At 54.5% G+C, this 18,839-nt stretch overlaps 1 protein-coding gene across 1 annotated transcript in view; it reads right to left on the reverse strand.

The window, feature by feature from the left end:
• Positions 1-18,839, reverse strand: part of COL22A1 (collagen type XXII alpha 1 chain) — a 261,283-nt gene that overhangs the window by 86,525 nt on the left and 155,919 nt on the right. The window contains exons 24-34 of the mRNA XM_033842909.2: positions 16,416-16,469; positions 15,713-15,766; positions 14,417-14,470; positions 13,414-13,467; positions 10,714-10,758; positions 10,116-10,160; positions 9,605-9,658; positions 6,429-6,470; positions 3,692-3,724; positions 728-781; positions 401-454 (exon numbers count right to left, since the gene is read on the reverse strand). Of these exons, the coding sequence (XP_033698800.1) occupies positions 401-454; positions 728-781; positions 3,692-3,724; positions 6,429-6,470; positions 9,605-9,658; positions 10,116-10,160; positions 10,714-10,758; positions 13,414-13,467; positions 14,417-14,470; positions 15,713-15,766; positions 16,416-16,469 (543 nt within the window). The remainder of the gene's footprint in view (positions 1-400; positions 455-727; positions 782-3,691; positions 3,725-6,428; positions 6,471-9,604; positions 9,659-10,115; positions 10,161-10,713; positions 10,759-13,413; positions 13,468-14,416; positions 14,471-15,712; positions 15,767-16,415; positions 16,470-18,839) is intronic.

Genomic DNA, 18,839 nt, shown 5'->3' on the forward strand with positions numbered 1-18,839 from the left:
CACACTAGGCGTCACGTAAACTGCAGCTGCCAGTCGGGGCTGGGAGGGAGGAGGGCACCTCCCGCCGCTGAAAAGCCTCGGGGAGCCCTGGTCCCAAGCACGGCCGCGGCTGCACAGAGTCGGGGAGGGAGTGCGTGGCGGGAGGCCAGCTCACCGACACCGACACCTCAGCGACAAAGCAGCGACATCCTGGGCCCCAGAGGCGGGGCCCGCCCCCGGGGGCTGCCCTTTGGGGCGCTTTGTGAGGTCCTCTCTGCCCCAGGGCACTGGACTCACAGTCCCGGCAATGCCCCCTGGTGGACACTCCAGGAATGCCAGGTGAGAGGGGCCAGCGAGGGATGGAGGCGCTGGCGGGGCTTTCGGGTCTAGGAGCCAACAGGTGGACAGAGAGTTTTCTTACCGGTGGTCCAATGGGTCCCCGAGGCCCCAGTTCTCCAGGATGACCCTGTGATCCCTGAAATGAAACAATCTATCAATGGACTAGGTCACACCCCTGCCCCGGGCAGATGGGGGAGGTATGGACACGTGCAATGGGCATAATTTGAGATCCACGGAGGGGGCGTCCTTGGACCCCTAAGGGAGGAGGAAGGGGCCACATTCAGTTCAGGGAGCTCCTGTGTGCAGTTCAGAGCTGCAGCCGCTCAGCCCTCAGACGTCCCGTCTAACCAGCCGCCCAGAGTGAGGGGCGAGGGGCAGGGGCACAGGGCGCAGAGCCCAGGGCACTCACCGCTTCCCCAGGCGCGCCGGGATTGCCCTTCTCTCCTTTGGGCCCTTGTTCTCCCTGTCGGTGGGGAAGCAGAGTACAGCAGACATGCTCAGCCCACCCTCAGGTCAGGCCGCACGGACCTGCCTGTCCTGCACACGCCCCTTCGTTGGAGGAGAAGCCAGCACCGCCAGCAACTGCCCTTTGCAGGTTCCACGCCGCTTTCTACTCACGCGTGGGCAGATTTTGGAGACCTTGCCCCCGAGGCTCCTGCCTGCCCTCCCCCAAGCTCATCACTGATCCCCGAGTTAGTGTCTGCACGGCCCTGGGCTGGGGGCGTCACTCCCTCTGCACCAGCTGTTGAGTGGAATCTGCACAGTACACCTCGGAGAGCCTGGATTAAATGAGGTTGCTCTTGCAAGCTCATTCCTTCTAGAATCTCCATTTCCCACCAGCTCGGAAGAACGCACTCTGGCTCCGGTCACCAGACAACAATACCCTTATTTCTAGCATGGTTTCCTCCTAGAAAAGTTCCCGTGGGGGGCTGGGGGATTTGCAAAATTCTTTTGTCTGGTCCACAAGTCACTGGAGATACAATCTGCAGAGATGAAAGGGCTTACGGGATGCACTCGGGTGACGCACAGGGAAGGAGCCTGCACACGCTTTCTGCCAGCTGGGGGAAGGAACAGTGGGTGGCAGGAAGCGGGCTCAGGAACCAGGAGTGGGCAGGCCAGGACAGAGGAGAGACCCTGGGGACTCACAGGCAAGATGCTCAAGGCATTTCTACCCAGGGCCTGAGAGCCGGGAGGCAGAGTCTGCACTGCAGGGGTGCACACTCGGTGCCCATCAGTAGCTGCTGAATGCTGAATGCGGGAGCGTCGTTCTCCCCCAAATGCCCCCTTGGCGATGTCAGCCCAGCCAAATCCCCTCTCTGGGCTCAGCAGACGCAGGGCCCTGGCTGGGCGTCTGGGAATCCTTTGCAGGCTGAGGGGGTGGAGTCAGGCCGCCTTCCCGAGGCGGCTGCTTCTAAACCAGTTACAAAGCCTCACTTAAGTTCTTAACCAGTGTCTCCAAGCCTGAGGCTGCCTGGCCCTCCCTCCTCCAGCTAAGGAATGGGCTCCCTTCTCCTCTCTGACATCTCCAGACCTGCTCACCATCTCACAGCCCCTGCTCTGCTCTCCGCAAACGGCCATCACCCTGCTACCTCGAGGCCTCCCCGCTGGGGTCCCTGACATCCCCAGAAGGTTTCTCAACCCTGGAGTGGCAGGAAGAGGGGCTCTCCTTCCAGCCCTCCTCCCCCTTTTTATTCCCCTTCTTAATCATGCTGCAAACTTTCCGGCCCCTCCAAATTTCGCGGCCCCTCCCCGTGTGCAGGGGCTGGAAGGCACACAGCTGGGAGCAAGGAGAAATCAAACAGAAGAACATCTTTCAGAACCATCAATACAACACGGTTACCATGGCAATGAGGCAGCCCCAGAGGGATTCATGCAACAATCCACAATGAATCTTTTTTTTTTTTTTTTCATGGACACAGGCTCCTTGCTTTGCATCTGAAAGTGACTTCCTGGTTTCTGCACAGCTCCGACCCTGCAGGAAGGTGGTACCACTGCGATTCAAAGAGGAGGCTGGGCAGACCTCTGGCTCTCTCTCAGTCCCTTCCCATGGGAGCACCTTGGAAATCATCTTTTATGGAGCAATTCCTTTAAGCAGAGGCTGGATGTGCAGGTCTGCCTCAAGATCTGGGGACTCAGGGTGGGCGTGAGGGAGGGAGACCCAGAGGCATCGGGTAGGTGCGTGTGGTCCTGGAAGAGGAAGACGGTGGGGCTCGGCCAGGGCCTCGTGGCTGACAACCAAGTCTCAATTGCTAAGTCCAGGAAGGCCTTTTGCAAGGAGCTTCACTCCTCCGAGCCACGGGCCATCCCTGGGCACAGGGGCGGTCACAGCGATGCCTGCATTGCACCTGCCGCGTTCGAGGCTCTGCCGCCTTGTCCCTTTGAGCCCTTCCTCTGAGAGAGGAGAGGACCCAGCCTGCTCCCCCCGCATCTCCCAGCACTTCTGCAGCCGCACTGCCCCGTGACGGCCCTCTCGCCCTTGCTTCCTCCTACGAAACAGCTCAAAATCATCCTCCCACTTCCGCAGTGATTCCGGCACCGACTCAGCCTCTCTCTCTCTACTCTGTTCTTTTCCATCAGATACAGGGTCCTTTTGAGCTTCTTAAGTCACAGCTACTTAAGCGTGGAAACAGGTGGATCCTCCACACAAGCCCCTCCGCCGCCGCGCGTGGTGCAGCCTGTCAAGTCCTAACACCGGGAGAACCACGCCCCTGAGAGCAAAGGAGCCACAGGAGGCCGTTTGCTGACCTCAGGGCAGGCAGAGCCCCTGAATGCGCTTATTTCCACAGGGGCTGCTCGTGGAGAGAGGAGGGAAAGGCTCCTGGAGGCTGCAGCCATGGCGAGCATCCTTTTCGGTCAAGCGTCTTCATCCTCACAAGAAGCCACAGCTGTCCCTCCACCAGCCACCCTCCACGCAGGCTGGGTCCCCTCCGGCCTCCGAACTGCCCCTCTCAACCTGTCCCTTCGAGGCCCTCCAGGCCCGGGGCCCCTCACTGCAGACACCCACTGAACTGCCTGCTCTGCCCTTTGGTCTTCTGCCAGCCCACATGACTCTGTCCTGCTCGGAACCACCAGCCACTCTCTGTGTAGTGAGGAGGTAACTTTACCCAAAGAGAGGGCTGGCCTTCGCCCTTGGCTACTGGCAGGCAGCCTCCAGGCCCCTGGAACCTCCTGTCCGACCCTGGAGCTGGTTCCTCGCAGGGTCTGTCCCCACTGGCTGCCAGGACAAGGTCGGGAAGCCCAGATGCCTGGCAGCGACTGGGACGCAGGGGCTGAGAGTTAGGACACAGCCCGGGCCCAGCTCCCAGAGCCCCCGGGGACATCGCGAGCCAGGCTGGGGGACACCGTGCAGCCCCAAGGAGCTGCTGCTACTTACCGGCATCCCTGGGTGCGGCGTGAACGGGGACGTCTGAAAAGGAAACCAGAAATGAGAAGGACGTGAACTGACGTTAAGAATCTGCCTCTGACAGATTTACCGAGTAAAAGAATACAGCCCCGAGGGCTCCTTTAACGATGACGAGTTTTGACAGTTAGGATCCCGTGCTCCTTTCAAGTCCCTGAGCAGGTATTAAATCCGGGAAGCACAGTGGTTAGCTGTGGGAACGCTGGAGTCCCGCAGCCTGAGCTCAAAGCCTGTCACCTCCACCTTAAACTGTGTGACCTCGGACACCTGCCAGCTTCTCTGCTCTCATCGGTGAAATGGGATGACACAGTCTCCTCTCAGGGTATGGCGGGGCCGAAACGGAAGAATCCACGCGAGTAATCAGAGCTGTGCCTGGACCGCTGGACCCCTCCACCACCAGCGGCTGCTGGCAACGACGCAGGTGACAAGGAAGCCAGGCTGCGGGACTCAGCTCTGGGCCCAGGGAGCCCAGCTGATGCAAACTCTCTGTCCCAGCAGCTGAGGACCCCATGGACTGGTCCCCGCATGGCCGTCCCTCTGCGTTGCATGAATACTTCCCAGGCAGCCTGCTTCCTCCCATCTCAAAGCTCCCGCACCCGCCGCTCCCCTGGCCTGGAACGCGCTTCCCTTCTCCTTTACCTGACTGACCAAGCCCACCCTTCAGAGCTCGTGTTTGAATGTCCTGTCTTCAGAGATCTCCCTCCCCCTGCACCACTCAAATATAAATGAGGCCCCCTTGCTATGCACCTGCTCTTTGCCGTCACAGCATTTACTATGATTTGCAGGATCCGTGTGTCTGGGCCGCCACGTGACTAGAGTGTATCTCCCTGACGAGGCTCTGCCAACGTCTGGCTCACAGCAGGTGCTCAAATATAAGTGAGCGGACAAAAGGACGTCGTGGATTCTAGTCCAAAAACGCAATGAATTCAACAAGGAGGGAAAAAAGGGGATTTCCTACACCGTGCCCTCCATCTCTCCAAACCCCAGTCTCGTCCCCAAAAGAAAACACAGTTTTTCAGCTTAGCATATTTTAGACCCATTTGTATCTATTTCCAATTGCAATTATGAACGTATAGGAATGCGTAACTTTGCACGAGAGTTATACAAGTAAGAACAGCAAAGCATTATTTATGGCTGTTGATATGTGTTAACTCATCTATTCCTCACAGTAAAAGAAGCAGTTTTATCTGTTTTTGCCCTGCTTTTATACGTAAGAAGATTGAAGGTCAGAGAAAGAAATTTCTTAATGAAGTTCACACGGCCAGTGAATGCTGGACATCACGCAGGTGGGCTGCGGAGCCCGTGTTAGCCTGCACACGCGCCGTAATTCATAAATTAGTTTTGCTACTTAACTTTTCTGGAATATTGGCATCTATTTAAAGCCATATGCGTAGTGCACGTGTGTGTGTTTAATTTTTATGAAGTAGGATTCCATGATACACATATTCCGTGGTTTAGTTAATTCTTTGCTTCTGGTCATGTAGGTTGCCTGTGATTTTTCATGATAAGCAACACCACAATGTAAATCCTTGTACGTGATTTTTTAAATACACACAGTGCAAATAATTCTTCGGGCTAGATGCCTAGGAATGGAGTCTCTAATCTGATGGTTAGACAGACACTTTACGATCTGTTAATACCAAGTAACCTCTCAAATAAGCGTTACCACTATGCCTCCCACCAAAAGGCGGTGCTCCTTCCCTGCAAACTTGCCTACGTTAAATATTACCAGTCTTAAACAACAATGTTACACGGCCAGTTCTGACTCTAAATTTGACTCTGAAATACTTGCTGTGTCTCATTTTGAGGGGCCTGTGTGTGGGGAGAAAACAGTGGTGGCATCGTGATGTAACACAGAGAAGACCACGGAGGGCCCATCTTAGTCACACTGCAGATGGGGTTTCTGGGTGTTCAGGCTCTCTCATCTCCTGCCCTCCACATGAGGCAGTCCCCTGTTGTAGCTACTAAATGACCAATCCCTACGTGCCCCGCCATGGCCAGCATCATGGCCACGTTCACCTCCCCCAAAATCATCCGATCAAAGCACAGAATATCAAGGCAGGGAAGAAACATTCACATAAAAAAAAAATGCAAACTATATTCACATATTTATATAGCCTTCATTTTTTTTTTAATTTAGTATTTATTATGTACCAGAAACTGTGCACTGTAGCTTGTATTATTTCAGTGAATTTTCACTACAAATGCACAAGATAGCTATAGGTATAACATTTTTTCTTAACAGACGAGAAGACCAAGTCTTTTTGACATTAAATAACGTGTCTAAGACCGCAGTGCTGGTGAATGGCACAGCCGGGATTCAAACCCACTTTTATCCTGGCTCCAAAGCCCATGCTGTTACTACTCATCCCGAACTCACAACGCCCACCTTCAGACACGCGAGGGGTAGAAGCGCGAGTCGTGGCTGTATATCTGTGTTGTAGTCTTACCCTGGACAAACGGCTTCTCGTCTCTGGACCTCTGTTTCCCCATAGGCAAGAGGTGGGTATGTCCGCTCAGGGTCTAGCCAGTGTTCTAATAAACAGTAACCGTGCTTGCTGACGAAAATCAATCAGTAAGAACAAGGTGGTTCCTAGTGAAGCTTACGCATTTTTGGATTACAGGACCTGACAACCTCCCTTAAAAAGATACTTATAACTAAGTGGTATGTGTGCAGAAGGAGAAAGGGTTAGAAGCAGAGTTAACTTACAGTTCCAGGTAATCCCGGGGGGCCTGCTGGACCCGTTTCACCCTAGATGAAGAAATGGAAAATAAATTACCACTAACCCTCTGCCAGCTCTGCCTGTCCCGGGATACCTTTCCCAAGACAACAGAATCCCCCACCCCACATCTACCTGATAGATAGATAGATTCCAAATTATAAAATACTGCAGACACATCAGAACTTTATTTTGAGAAGTGTCTATGCTGGTATGTGTAGCTGTAGATCGTCTATATCACTAAGTACTATTCCATGGTGCACATGGAAATAAAGTGATCCATGATCCAACTTTTTTTTAAAGTATAAAATACTTCTTTTTTATTTACACCTTTAACAGATAACCAATTGTTTAAAGCAAAAACAGTAACAATGTACTATAGGTGTTAGAACACAGGTAGAAGTAAATGTATGACAACAATGGCACAAAAGCTAAAAGGGAGAAATGAAGATATACTGTTATATGGTTCGTACATTTATACATGAAGTGGTATACTAGCACTTAGAGATTTAGTTGTGGTAAGTTAAAGACGTCTACTAGAAACTTCAAAGCAATCACTAAAATAAAACAAAGGAGAGACAGAACTAATTAACCAACGAAGGTAATAAAATGGACACGATCCACCTCCCTGTTGATGACATTTACGTGATTTCCCACCTGCTGCAGCCATCACGCGGTGCCGCCAACCTCTCCACGCTGTGCGCCGGAGCCCAAGGGCTTGAGCGCCCTTAGGAACTCCCCTGGGCCCTGCCCCACCCTCTTCGAAGGGGACAGGCTCTTCTCAGGGGCCTGACGGGTGACTATGACATTCCTGTAAACAGCACAGGCTTGGGAGTTGAATCGCCTGAGCTTGAAACCTAACTCTACCATCTTATATATGCTATTCTACTTCCGTCAGCTCGTCTTCCTCTGCGCAAAATAATGACAATAGTACGTCCAGCTCACAGCATCATCTGGGGGCTGAGTGAGATCGTCAGCGAGGGCCCACTGAGGAGAAAATTGTTACTACATTTGCCCCGAGGAAAAGAGGTCACTGGCTACTCCACCAGGAGGTGCGGTCCCCAAAGCCCGTCATCCCATGTGAGCCACGATGGTGTCAGGACAGGGATGTTGAGGCCCAGGTGTGTTCCGAGCAGCCCAGGGTCAGGCCTGTTGCGGGCCTGGGTCCACTCATGGTTATTAGCGGACAAATGAATGAATAAAGTTGGCTTAGAGAGAGGAAAGGCTGCTCTTAGTAACAATAATATGATAATAAAATGTAGTTACACAGTCTTCTATGATTATTTCTATGGTTATATAGGATTTAGCCGCAGGTACGACTTACTTTTCTACAGGCATTAACGCCTCTAGTCTCCGTCTAAATGCCTGTAACAGAGGTGCTTCCGTGTTCCCATTCCACGGAAGCTACCACGCTCACTCACCTGCCCAAAGTCACACAGCCAGCAAATGGCTCAGGCTGGCTTTAAACTCAGAATCCAAGTCCTGAACTACTCACTGTGCAGCATTTCCCTGACTAAAGTTCCAGAAGCTTCAGAGAGAAGAACCCTTTCTCAGCGCTATTTGCATTATCTGAGTTTACCCGATTCTCTTGACACTGTCGACCTCGTGCTCCAAAACCAATCTCATCCAAACCAATTTACCCTCCATTAAAACGTCCAAATGACCAAAGCTGAGCGTGTCCCAGTGGAACGTATGAATAGACATAAACAAGAAGAGGGTTGGAGAGCGGCTCTAACCCCGAGAGCCTCAAGGCCACCTTTCTGGAAAAGCCCCTCCCCCCGCCCCCAGGGCTGCGGGGTGAAGGAAGGGCCAGTGGGCCACAGCCCAGGCAGCTCTCTGACTCAGAGGAAGATGCTTGGCTGGAGAAGGGTCTTTGAGTTTTGCAGTTAATGTGACCGGCCTCGGTTCCCATCCCAGCTTCTCCGTAGTTTAACTCTCTGAGCGCTAGCTGACACAGACGCAGTATCACCCTACTTTCCAAGATGCCCTGGGGACAAAATTCTCACAATGGCTGGTGGGGAGAAAGTGGACCAGAGAACTGAGGCAGGGGTGCTCAAGGCACAGTCAGAAGGGGGCAGTGTTGCCTGAATGTCTTATTTTAGGTTTTTTATTTTGACCAGAATTGTCTGTTATTACATATTTCTCTAGGGGAAAAGAAAAGCAGGCCAGATTCTTCGGAAGCTTGAATGTGATTCTGCTGTGGCCCTGGCAACTCTGCCAAAGCAATAACACGGGCTTAATGGTCTCGCTGAGTCCTCTGCATTCTGGAAATGAGTTTCTCAAATAAAAACTGCTTTCTGAAAAGTCCAGGAGAGCAGCAGGCCTGAATGGCTCACCCACCAAAGCTCTTTCCATTCCAGGATCTCTATTTATAGATCGCAGGTCTGTCCAGAACAAAGCCCTCAGCCTTCAGCCCGAGAGAGGGGGACGGGAGTTGAGAAAGGTCGAGGGCAGGACCCTGGAGGGGACGAGCGTGCAAACATGGGAGAACAAGGTGACAGCACCGTGCCGGACAGGGGCACCAGGGCCCCTCGGGGGTGTGGCCGCTCCTCAGGTTCCCCTCGGGCCAGGCTGGTGTGAGGTGAGGACCTGGTCAGAGCCAGGACGCTGGGCCCAGACTGAGGTCGGGTCTTGGCTCCACCACCCTCCATTCACGCAGCCCTGGGAAAGCGGCTTGGCCTTTCTGTGCCTCCGTTTCCTCCTTTATAAACTGGGGGTGTTGCTGATAACATGACCCCTCTCCGGTTGTCACGAGTGTCACCTAAGTCACTACACGTGCAGTGCTTCCCACGATCCTGGCACACAGCGGGCCCCGACCCCCGTGGGCTGGCTCCTGAAGGCTGACTGTATTCATTATTCTCCACCATTTCACAGAACAGACTCGAGCATCCACCGATTTCGGTATCCGTGAGGGCTCCTGGGACCACCTGCCCGCGGATTCGCCTTGTGTCAGCATCACGCAGGGAGGCAGCAAGGGAGGCACAAGGCGGTCAGATGAGATGCTCAGAACCACATGCCAGGTGGAACCAGGACTGTACGCCAGGCCACCACTGTGACTCCAAGGAGTTGCCCTCTCCACAGAACCGCAGGCAATGCACAGAAACTACAGAAGGGAGACTCTGCGGCTCACGGACCGGATGACCAGGACAACGACAGGAGCTCCTACCTTTGCACCTCGGTCACCTTTCGGTCCCGGGAGTCCCAGTTCCCCTTTCTCTCCCTACAGAGGAAGATAAAATTAGGAAACATCAGCACTCACCTGAGTGTAACGGCCGCCTCTTCCAGGTGAGAGCAAGGGGACCTTGGGCAAAGTATTGTGTTTTTCTTCCCAACCTGCCCTGCCGTGGTGAAAACCAAGTTCAAGGGACAGCCTGTCAGGTGCGTGTGAAGCACCGAATTCTGCACCTGACAGGTAACAGCCCCAACCGTTCCCACACATTTCACCTGAAGCTGCTCCACCCTTTTCAGAGAGACCCCGCAGCCACCGTCCTTCTGCTCCAGCCCTCGGACCAGAGCGGCCTGATCCCCTTCCTTTTCTCTTCCATGAACGCTGAGGAAATACACTCTAATCCCAGCCTGAATCACCACCCATCCCCCCAGGGTCGAAGACTGCAAAGGGGGCTTCTCTACCGGGCACAGGCACGTGGCCCTGCTGGGAAGACACTGCTGCCACTCACCTGTTCTCCTTTCTCTCCCCTCACGCCTGGGAGCCCTGCCTGTCCCTGTGGAAAGAACACGGCGTCCCTGTTCAGTGGGCTCTCAGCAAGGGGGCTCTCCCGTGGTCCAGGGTGAGGGAACTGTGCTCTCTACCGCCTGCCGTCCGGCCCCCCAGACACGTCTGGCTCAGCGGGGGTAACGTGGAAAGCAAATTCGAGCGAGTCTGCTCATGGGGAGTCCCCACATGGCCCTCACTTTGCTACTCCCTCCCCGGGAAGCCCTGTTTCGCCTCTCTTGCTGTCTGACTCCTCATTCCTCTGGATCAGCCACGAGGTCACCTCTGGCCCCGTCTCCTGACATCCCCCAAGTCTGAGCGAGAGGGACTCCTATGCCCCCCCCACCTGCATGGCCCCACTCGCTGCACCTGTTCAACTGCTCTTGGCAGTGGTGGTGACCCCAGTACCCACCACAGCGACAGATGCGTAGGACATGCCGACCGTCATGGGGTAAGTAAATGAGCGCACGACGGGAAGGTCGTGAGCTCCAGGGAGACAAGTGACACGAGGCGTAGCGTATACTAACAAACGCACGCACTGAACGAATGAAGGTGGAACAGACCTTCTCTCCAGGTCGGCCTGCCGGGCCCTGCTCCCCAACTTCACCCTGGAGATAAAATAATAGACACCCCATCATTTTCCACTCGCATTGCAGAGATGGCCGTCATCCCAGCTGGTCCCACACCCTCAGAGCCCCCGTCAGCCACAACCCTCGATTCTCACACAAGCAGCACAAGCGTCACAGGCTTTGAAGACCCGAGTGGTTCGCCTTTCTGGAGAGAGGGCGTCCACACTCCCTCACGCTGTCTTCTGCTTCCCTCAAAAGAAACAGCTTCTAGAGTTGCCCTGACAGCATTTAAACAGGTTGAGTCCACTCATCCTGAATCTAAACACTTACAGCTCAAAACAACAAGGAGGGGCTTCCCTGGTGGCGCAGTGGTTGAGAGCCCGCCTGCCGATGCAGGGGACACGGGTTTGTGCCCTGGTCCGGGAAGATCCCACATGCTGCTAGGACAGTCACACCTTTGCAGTGGGAAAGGTGCTGGGGGGCTGAGTTTGGGTAGAAAGCATTTCGAAGGCCACCTAAAGTGCTTCCTGAATCCTAAGCCAAAGCACAGCCCATGGAGAGCCGGGCAGCGTCCGGAATTCTTGACACGAGCCAAAGAGGCGACGCATCCGCTCATCCCACAACCAGTCCCTTCTCTGGGCTGACTCAAGACCCGCCGCGTCCAGGACGTAGCCATCATCTTCTTTGAAGATATTTATCTTTAGCTGGCATGTTGTCAAGATAAAGTAACTAGGACTCCTGCCAGGTCTCCTCTGAAGCTACAAAGTATGTCCTAAAAGCATCGTAATGGCAGAAACTCACAATTTTGAACTTTCTAGATAAATTTTTTTAAAGTATCACACTAGAAATCGTACAAAAATGACACGTGAGCTGTAGTAACAGACCTCTCTGAACCTTCCAGCCATTAGGGGTGAACATACACACAAAAACGGAGAAGGAAAGATGAAAGGAACCTCCGAGGGCACCGCAGTTTCACCCCAATACTTCTGACTGATCACCTTCGTCCACAGAATCGTGCACAGGGAACTCAATGGGAACAGATTCTTCTGAAGACTATTGAACGGAATGTGAAAATTCACACGGTGTAAGCCCAGAGGGTGTGGCAACTCAGAGATTGGAGGAAACACAGCTCTAAGGTACGGGGGACTCCACAAAACCCACGGAGTCCAAAAAGGAGAGTAACAGGGAGCGATGCAAATGCTGCAAGTTCCTTCTGGGAAATGCCTGAATTTCAGCCAATCACTCAGACCCTGGAAGGTGGCCTTGGTGCTTCTAAGACCACGTGGTTCACCTCTAACCAGCACCTCAGGGCAGAGCACGCGTGCTTTGTCCATGCTGTGACAAAACACAGCAAGTCACACATCAGTCACTGGGGATCATTATACATGCTTTTTTAAAACATGAATGTTGAGTCTTAAAACACGAAGGGCTGCTGTGCTCGCAGGTGGCGGTGGCGGCTCGCTGTGTGCCGACGGGGGCAGGGGCCAATAATCAGAACCCGGGGTCCAGGGCGGGCGCGAGGCTCCTGGTGGGCACTCTGCACACTGAGTCCCGCCGGCGGGCGTCCTTGAGACAGCTTCGGTGCGTTATAACCTGTGGTTTCCATCTGGTCTGAAGAGTGCTCGCTCCTTGAAAGAGCGAGGCAGCAGGGAACCCAGGGCCCCGGGATTTACCCATCGGCCCTTCACTGGCCAGCAAGGTGAGTCCAGGCCACAGCTGTGCCCTCGCTGGGCGGTTTGTGACCCACCCTCCATCCAGTGAGCCCTCGCCGAGGGTCCGCCAGGTGCCTGCCTGTGGGCCAGGGGTGGGAGCTGGTGGCTGAGAGCGGGTCACTGCCTTAACTAGCGCTTAACCCAGTAGACTCGGAGGCCCTGTGACGGGAGGGAGAGGGCTCCCCATGCGCTCGGCTGTGTGCACACACGCCTCTCCGGAAGCAAGGCGCTGTGCACACGCACACACCGCGTACACACCCACGCCACCCCCCCATACACATACAGATACGCACACACGTACATACGTTCAGCACACACACACATGCCACACCACACATGTACATACAGATCCGCACACACATGCATGGCACACCACATATACACACACACATGCACACACACACGCCACACCACATATATACACACAGACACACACACACGCACGCAGAGTCCAGCCCTCTCTCTTCTGTACCCACTGCAGCCTGAGCCCAGGCCACACCTGAGATGCTGAACTCTACAGATGAGCCCAGCCGCGCTTCCTTGCTTCTGTAGGGGTCAGGGGTCAGGGAGCATCGGAGGGAGGGAAAAGCTTAAGGGACAGGAGAGAGAGAGAGGAGGGGGTATTGACCCCCTTGCCTCTTCCCTCCCAGGACGAGCTAGGCAACGATGCTGGCCTTCTTCCCAAGGCTCCCGCTCTCTCGGGGGCTCTCTCCTCCAGCTACACGGCTCCCGGGTTCCAGGAACGCACTGCCCCCTTGCTCCTCTGCCCCAGGGGTGGCATCCATTGTCACCAGTCCAGGGTGTGTCACCATGGACCCCCTGACCCCGCCCTCGGCCTTTCAAACAGCCCCTCTGCAATGACCCCGGCTGTTTCCTACCACACTCCAGCTCATACAGATGCTGGGCCCTGTCAGCTGAGGTTCACACACAGCCCCAAACACACCGTTTAGAATAACAGACGTGATGGGGAAGGAGTCCCTACCCGCGGGCCAGGCTGTCCGGGCAAACCGTCTGCCCCTCTGTCTCCCAGGGCTCCCTGTAAGGAACACAAACGGAAGTAAACAGGAGGGGCTGGGCTTGGAGGAGGCAGCCTCAGGACCAGGTCCAGGCTGGAAGGAAGAAAACTGCTGGGCCTTAGGTGTTACTGAACCTCTTCAAATGTGTGCGACCACGGCGACCAGAAACCGCAGCTCAAACCACTTCCTAGATGCCATATTCAACGGCTCTGCTTTTGATTTATAAAGACATGAGTGAATGGAAATGAGGGATGCAGAGGAGGGAAGACATTGCCTAAGTGCTTTTGAGACTACAAAATACTGGGTTAGCCCTTATCTTTTGTCTTGAAAGATGAGCGAGGAGGATGGAGAATATTTACATGAAATGCCCATAAAATTAAGTTGAATCCATACTTATTCTATATCTTGTCATGAAAAAGTTAAGCTTCTAAGTCTGCTTATGGAAAAGGATGACGAATTTTCCTATAACATCCAAACGTTGCCTTTCAAGGACGGCTGACATTCACCCTTGAGCTTAATGTCTGTTATGAAAAGGTGAAGTTCACTTGTTAAAATGTTGGCTGTATGGTTTTTTAATTGTCCATCTGAAGTGGGTAGACTGTGAACTTGCTTCCCAATTTTATGATAGTTAACCTCTGACTCTTTTCTTAATGATCTTACTGTAATGAGCCCCACCAGAGTATTTTCTAAACTGAAGTCTCTTATTATGTAAGAGCATCTGAAAGGCTTTTCTCCTTGCAAATAAAATACACACACATTTCTAACAGAATAATTTTAAAGTCCTAGGCCTCCACATCCTTCCCCAGTTACCTAAGTAGGAATAAGGGGCTCGCCCATATCTGACCTTGGAAATCCAAACATTTCCGAGCCCGGCATGACTCGGAATACAAACGTGATCCAAGGCCCAGGCAACCAACAATCAAAAATCTCTTTAGCTTCTGTGTTTTGGGTTCCCAAACTCACACCAACCTTTGGTCCTGGCAGGCCTGGGGGTCCGCTCAGCGCATCCTTTCCAGGAGGTCCCTGCGCCAAGAGGGAGAAAAACAGACCAACATGAAAGGCACGGTTAGGGAAGCGCTGCACTGAGTTGCCGCAGCCGGAAGCTGGTCGGCACGGTGGGCGAGACACGCAGGACTGGTCCTGTGTTCCAGCTCTCCGGTGGCGCTCTCGCTGCTGTCAAGTGTCTGTGGGTGAAACTGTGTGGACCATGTGTTCAGGAACGTCTGTGGGTGACGGTTAACCACGCGTTCCAGGTTTGGACCCGTTCGCCTGACAGTGGGCGTCATGGCCCTTAATTTACGTCGAGAGCCTTAGGCCTGGACCTGGAGCTCAACGGGGCCGAGCACGCTGGCATCCAGCAATCACGTCCTTTAATCTACAGCCACCAATGGAACTGTGGTCCAGTGACAAGAGGACAACCACTGTGTGCTGCACAGTCGAATCTCCCTCTGTCACCTTTCTCCAGCGTCCCAACCCCCCGTCAGCTCTGTGGGTCGCACAGGCTTTCTGTATCCACAGCCTTCCCCTCCTCTGCTGGCCCCATCAGAGAACCACCGGTAAGGAAATGCCTTCCGGACGAGCAGAGGCCCCCTGAGGTCCATCACCAGGCCTGGGAGGGCCCATCGTGGTCACATGGTATCGGAAGCTCAAGGCCACGCCTACCATCCTGCCCTGAAGAGCTACAGGCCAAAACGGCAGGGGACACCCAGCTTCAGTCTGCACCCACTTCCTCGTGTGGAGACATTAAGGTCTGATGAGCTCTACCCTCAGGACTTAAAGGAAGGAGAAGGCCCAGACCCCCAGGATCTTTTTGGCTGGGAAAGAAGCAGCACCATCGGCACAGTGCCAGGAAGAGCTCTGCTGCACCCTGGACCATGTCTCACGTCTCCTCCTCCATCACTTCTGCGACCCTCTGGCAGTGGCCCTACAGACGAGGAGCCACACTTTAAACAGCAAAGGACTTTTGAACGTCCCTTTGAGCTACAAGAGCACAGGCGGCGGCCTAGGGAGAGGGTGCTCCAGTCTGCATTCTGGCTGGGGCCATGGGGTGCGGCCCCAGGAGACACAGCACATACGTGACAGGCACCACGGAAGGAAGAAGGCAGGCTGGGTACCAGGGTCCTGGTCCTGCCGGCAGGGAGGAAAGGGCACGGAGCGTCACCCGCTGGAAAGTGGCCCGGGTGGCAGCTGAAAGGGCCCGGCCACTCCCGTCACAGAGGATGCGGGAGACGGGACAGTGCAGGGAGGGATGCCCTGGTCACTCACCGCCTGCCCAGGGTGCCCAGGTTTTCCTGGGAAGCCGATCTCTCCAGGCAAACCCTGAAAAGGGAACCAGAGGGGAACCTTCAGTCTGACCTCTTCCGAGCATCAGCCCACTTCTCCCAGCACCTTTCCTGGCAGGAGCCCAGGTCTCCAGCTCTGACGAGGGCACCCAGGGGTGGATACCGCTCGGGGGCACCTGGCTGTCCTTGGTGTGGGCCACGGTGAGACGTGGAATCGTCACACCTCCAAGGCTGGCCGGCGCAGGGCTCGTCTGGTCTGCAGTCGGGGCCACCGGCACCTTCATTCCTGCCTGGCGGGATGGGTGGAAACACCTCCCTCTGCCCCACCCAGTGGGACCCCATCCCTCCGCTTGGCCTACAGGGAACTTTCCCAGAGGGCTCCTGAAATGCGGGAGGGGAGACAAACCACCCGCTCCTGAAAGACCTCAGAAGGACGACCCCAGCCCCGTGTGTCTCTCCCCCTGCATCTCTAGCAGCAGCCAACGATGCGCTGTGTAGCTCAGATGCTATTTCCAATCGAAGGGGCTGCAGGGCTGGCTGCTGGGGGGGCCCTCCTTGCTCATGCCTTTGCTCTGCTCTCAGACAAAGAGCGAACACGTGGCTCTGCACCACGATGTCCCCGGCTCCCAGGGTCACAAACCCTCCATCTAAGTGCCCTGGGGAGAGAAAATCAAAACCAATCTCACCGGGGGGCCTCCGGGTCCAGGGGGGCCTGGGACGCCAGGTGGTCCTGGGGGGCCCTGCAGAGAAAGAGCACAGCCTGGGTTACAAACGTGCGTGGAGCAGCCTCCTGGTGACACTGTCCTCTGAGAGGGGAGAGGGATGGGGACCAGTGAAGGGGGGTTCCACCGCTTTACTTGAAATACTGCATTTTTTCAACAAAAAGTAACAAGAGCAAAAAGAGAAGGTCTGAAGTAAAATTTGCAAAACGGTAACGTGTGTACTGTCTGGCTGGTGGGATAATTTAACTGTCTGTTATATCATCCATTCCAATACATATTTAAAATATGTGAGCATTTAAAATAAATACGTACGTGCGTGAACACACATACACACGATGGCTTAACCCATTAACAAAAAGCTTCTAGAACAGTGGTTCCCAAGCATCATTCAGCATCGAATCACCTGGGGTGAATCAAGAGATCTGTTCAAACCCTCTCTCTCTCCACTACACACGTTCTAGGAGATGCACCTCTGGCCTTTGTTTGTCCAGGTGTCTCTCCAAATATGCCCTCCCTCCCCTGTCTCGCTGCTCGGATGGATGTCTCCACCTTTCTGAAATCTCCTGCAATTCCCCAGGCAGAATTAATCGCTCCCTCCCCCAAGCCGAAGGCCAGTGCAACAGTTCTCATCTGACCCCCGGGCCCCCGAAGGCAGAGCCCCCCTCTTGCTGCCCCCCGCATCTCATCTTGCACAGCAACAAGTCCAGGGCTTGGAATAGAGTAGGTGCTCAGTAAGCGTTTGGAGAAGTCAACTGCATTGAACACAGCTGAGGAGAGCGCTGTGCATTCCGAGAGAACAATACATCGCCACTGGAGGACGATAAATACTAAAAAATGGCCAAGGTTACCGCTTCCGCGGACAGTTCCCTTTTCTCCCTCTGGGGGCGCTGGTGAGTCAACAAAGGGCAGAGAACGGCGACGTTTACAGAAGAGAACTTTTTGGTGGCACCTGGACCTGGCTTTCCACGTAGCTCGCTCGGTGCTGGAGAGCCTTTGGGGAGAACGTCTACTTTTATTAGGAGACGTCTGCTTGGGGCTGGAGCAACTGCATGGCCAGGCAGAGCTGGACAGTGGCCCGGGTGGGCACAGATGCAGGGTCCCCCTAATGGATGAGGGCAGAGGTGGGGGAGGGCACCAAAGGCGGCTGGTGACCTCCCCCCATCGTGGCTCAGTCCTGCTCCAGCTCAGCTCCGCTCACCTCCGGCAGAGCAGGAGCCCTGCAGGTGGCACTCCCAGGACCCACCCCTCCATAAGGCATGTTCCAGTTGACCTTTTTACATCGCCCTGACCTCTGAGGCTCTCACAGCAACCTCAACCCCACGGAACTCATCCAAGGCCCCTTCTCCCCTCAGGCAGCTCTCTCTGAGAGCAAATGGGATACACTTAGCTTTCATCCCTCCTTACACTCCCCGTGATGCTGACGGCCCCTGGAATGCACTGGCCTCTTTCAAAGTGATCGTTCCAGGAAGCTGGCCTCCTGACCCGCTTATGACTCTGACCTTGTTTCCCCTTCCTCCTCCGTCTCCTGCAAACGTCCCTGCGGGCTGCTGCCATTTGTTAGTTTCACTCTCACAGCATGTTAGGGTAGACAGATCTCTAGGGATCCTCTACTGGAAATTAAACCTCCTTGTTTAACAATAAAGAAAACTGAGGCTCAGAGAGGGTAAGGGCCCCATCTGAGGTCACACAGCCATCGTCTCCAGTGGATCCTGAGCAGTCCAGCTGCTGCAGAACCACCTGGGAAGCTCGTCGTAAATACAGGTAAACAGGCCCCTTGCCTGGACTCTAAGGCACAGGTCTGGGACAAATTTGAGGGGTCAGTGACTTCGGAACACTCCCCAGGTACCTGTGGAGAGCATCCAGGTCTGAGAATTACCTGTCTGGACCAACTCCATGCAGCACCCTAACTACCATCCTCACTGCTGCTAATACTACAAGCCCAGGGTTCCAGCAGGGACCCTTGCAAGGAGGGAGCAGGAAACACAGGTGTAGAAGGCCGAGGGGGCAGCACCCTCCGTTTAGGGTTTACTCTGCCCTGAGCTACACGCATTTCACCTCATCTTAATCCTCACGCTAATCCTTTCAGGCGGGCCCTGTTCATCCCGTTTTGAAGATGAGGAACTGGAACCTGGAGGAAAGGGAACCGGCATTAGACACAGTGGCATCCAGCACAGTGTCCCTGGTCCTTCACCCCTCCCTTGTGAAGCTTGTCTGCCAAGCTCCCCGCCCGCCACAGCCAGTCCACCCTTAAACAGCCTCATCTCCTAAAAGACTGTCTGCGCGTTAAATGAACTTGGGGCTTTCAAGCCCAGCTCTGTGATCTCCGAGTCCACCACCTTCATAGGACCACGGCACCTGGGTCGTTTCTCTGCAGGCGGTATGGGTTAA

Source organism: Tursiops truncatus, chromosome 17 (genome assembly GCF_011762595.2).
Source record: "Tursiops truncatus isolate mTurTru1 chromosome 17, mTurTru1.mat.Y, whole genome shotgun sequence".
Taxonomy (NCBI): domain Eukaryota; kingdom Metazoa; phylum Chordata; class Mammalia; order Artiodactyla; family Delphinidae; genus Tursiops; species Tursiops truncatus.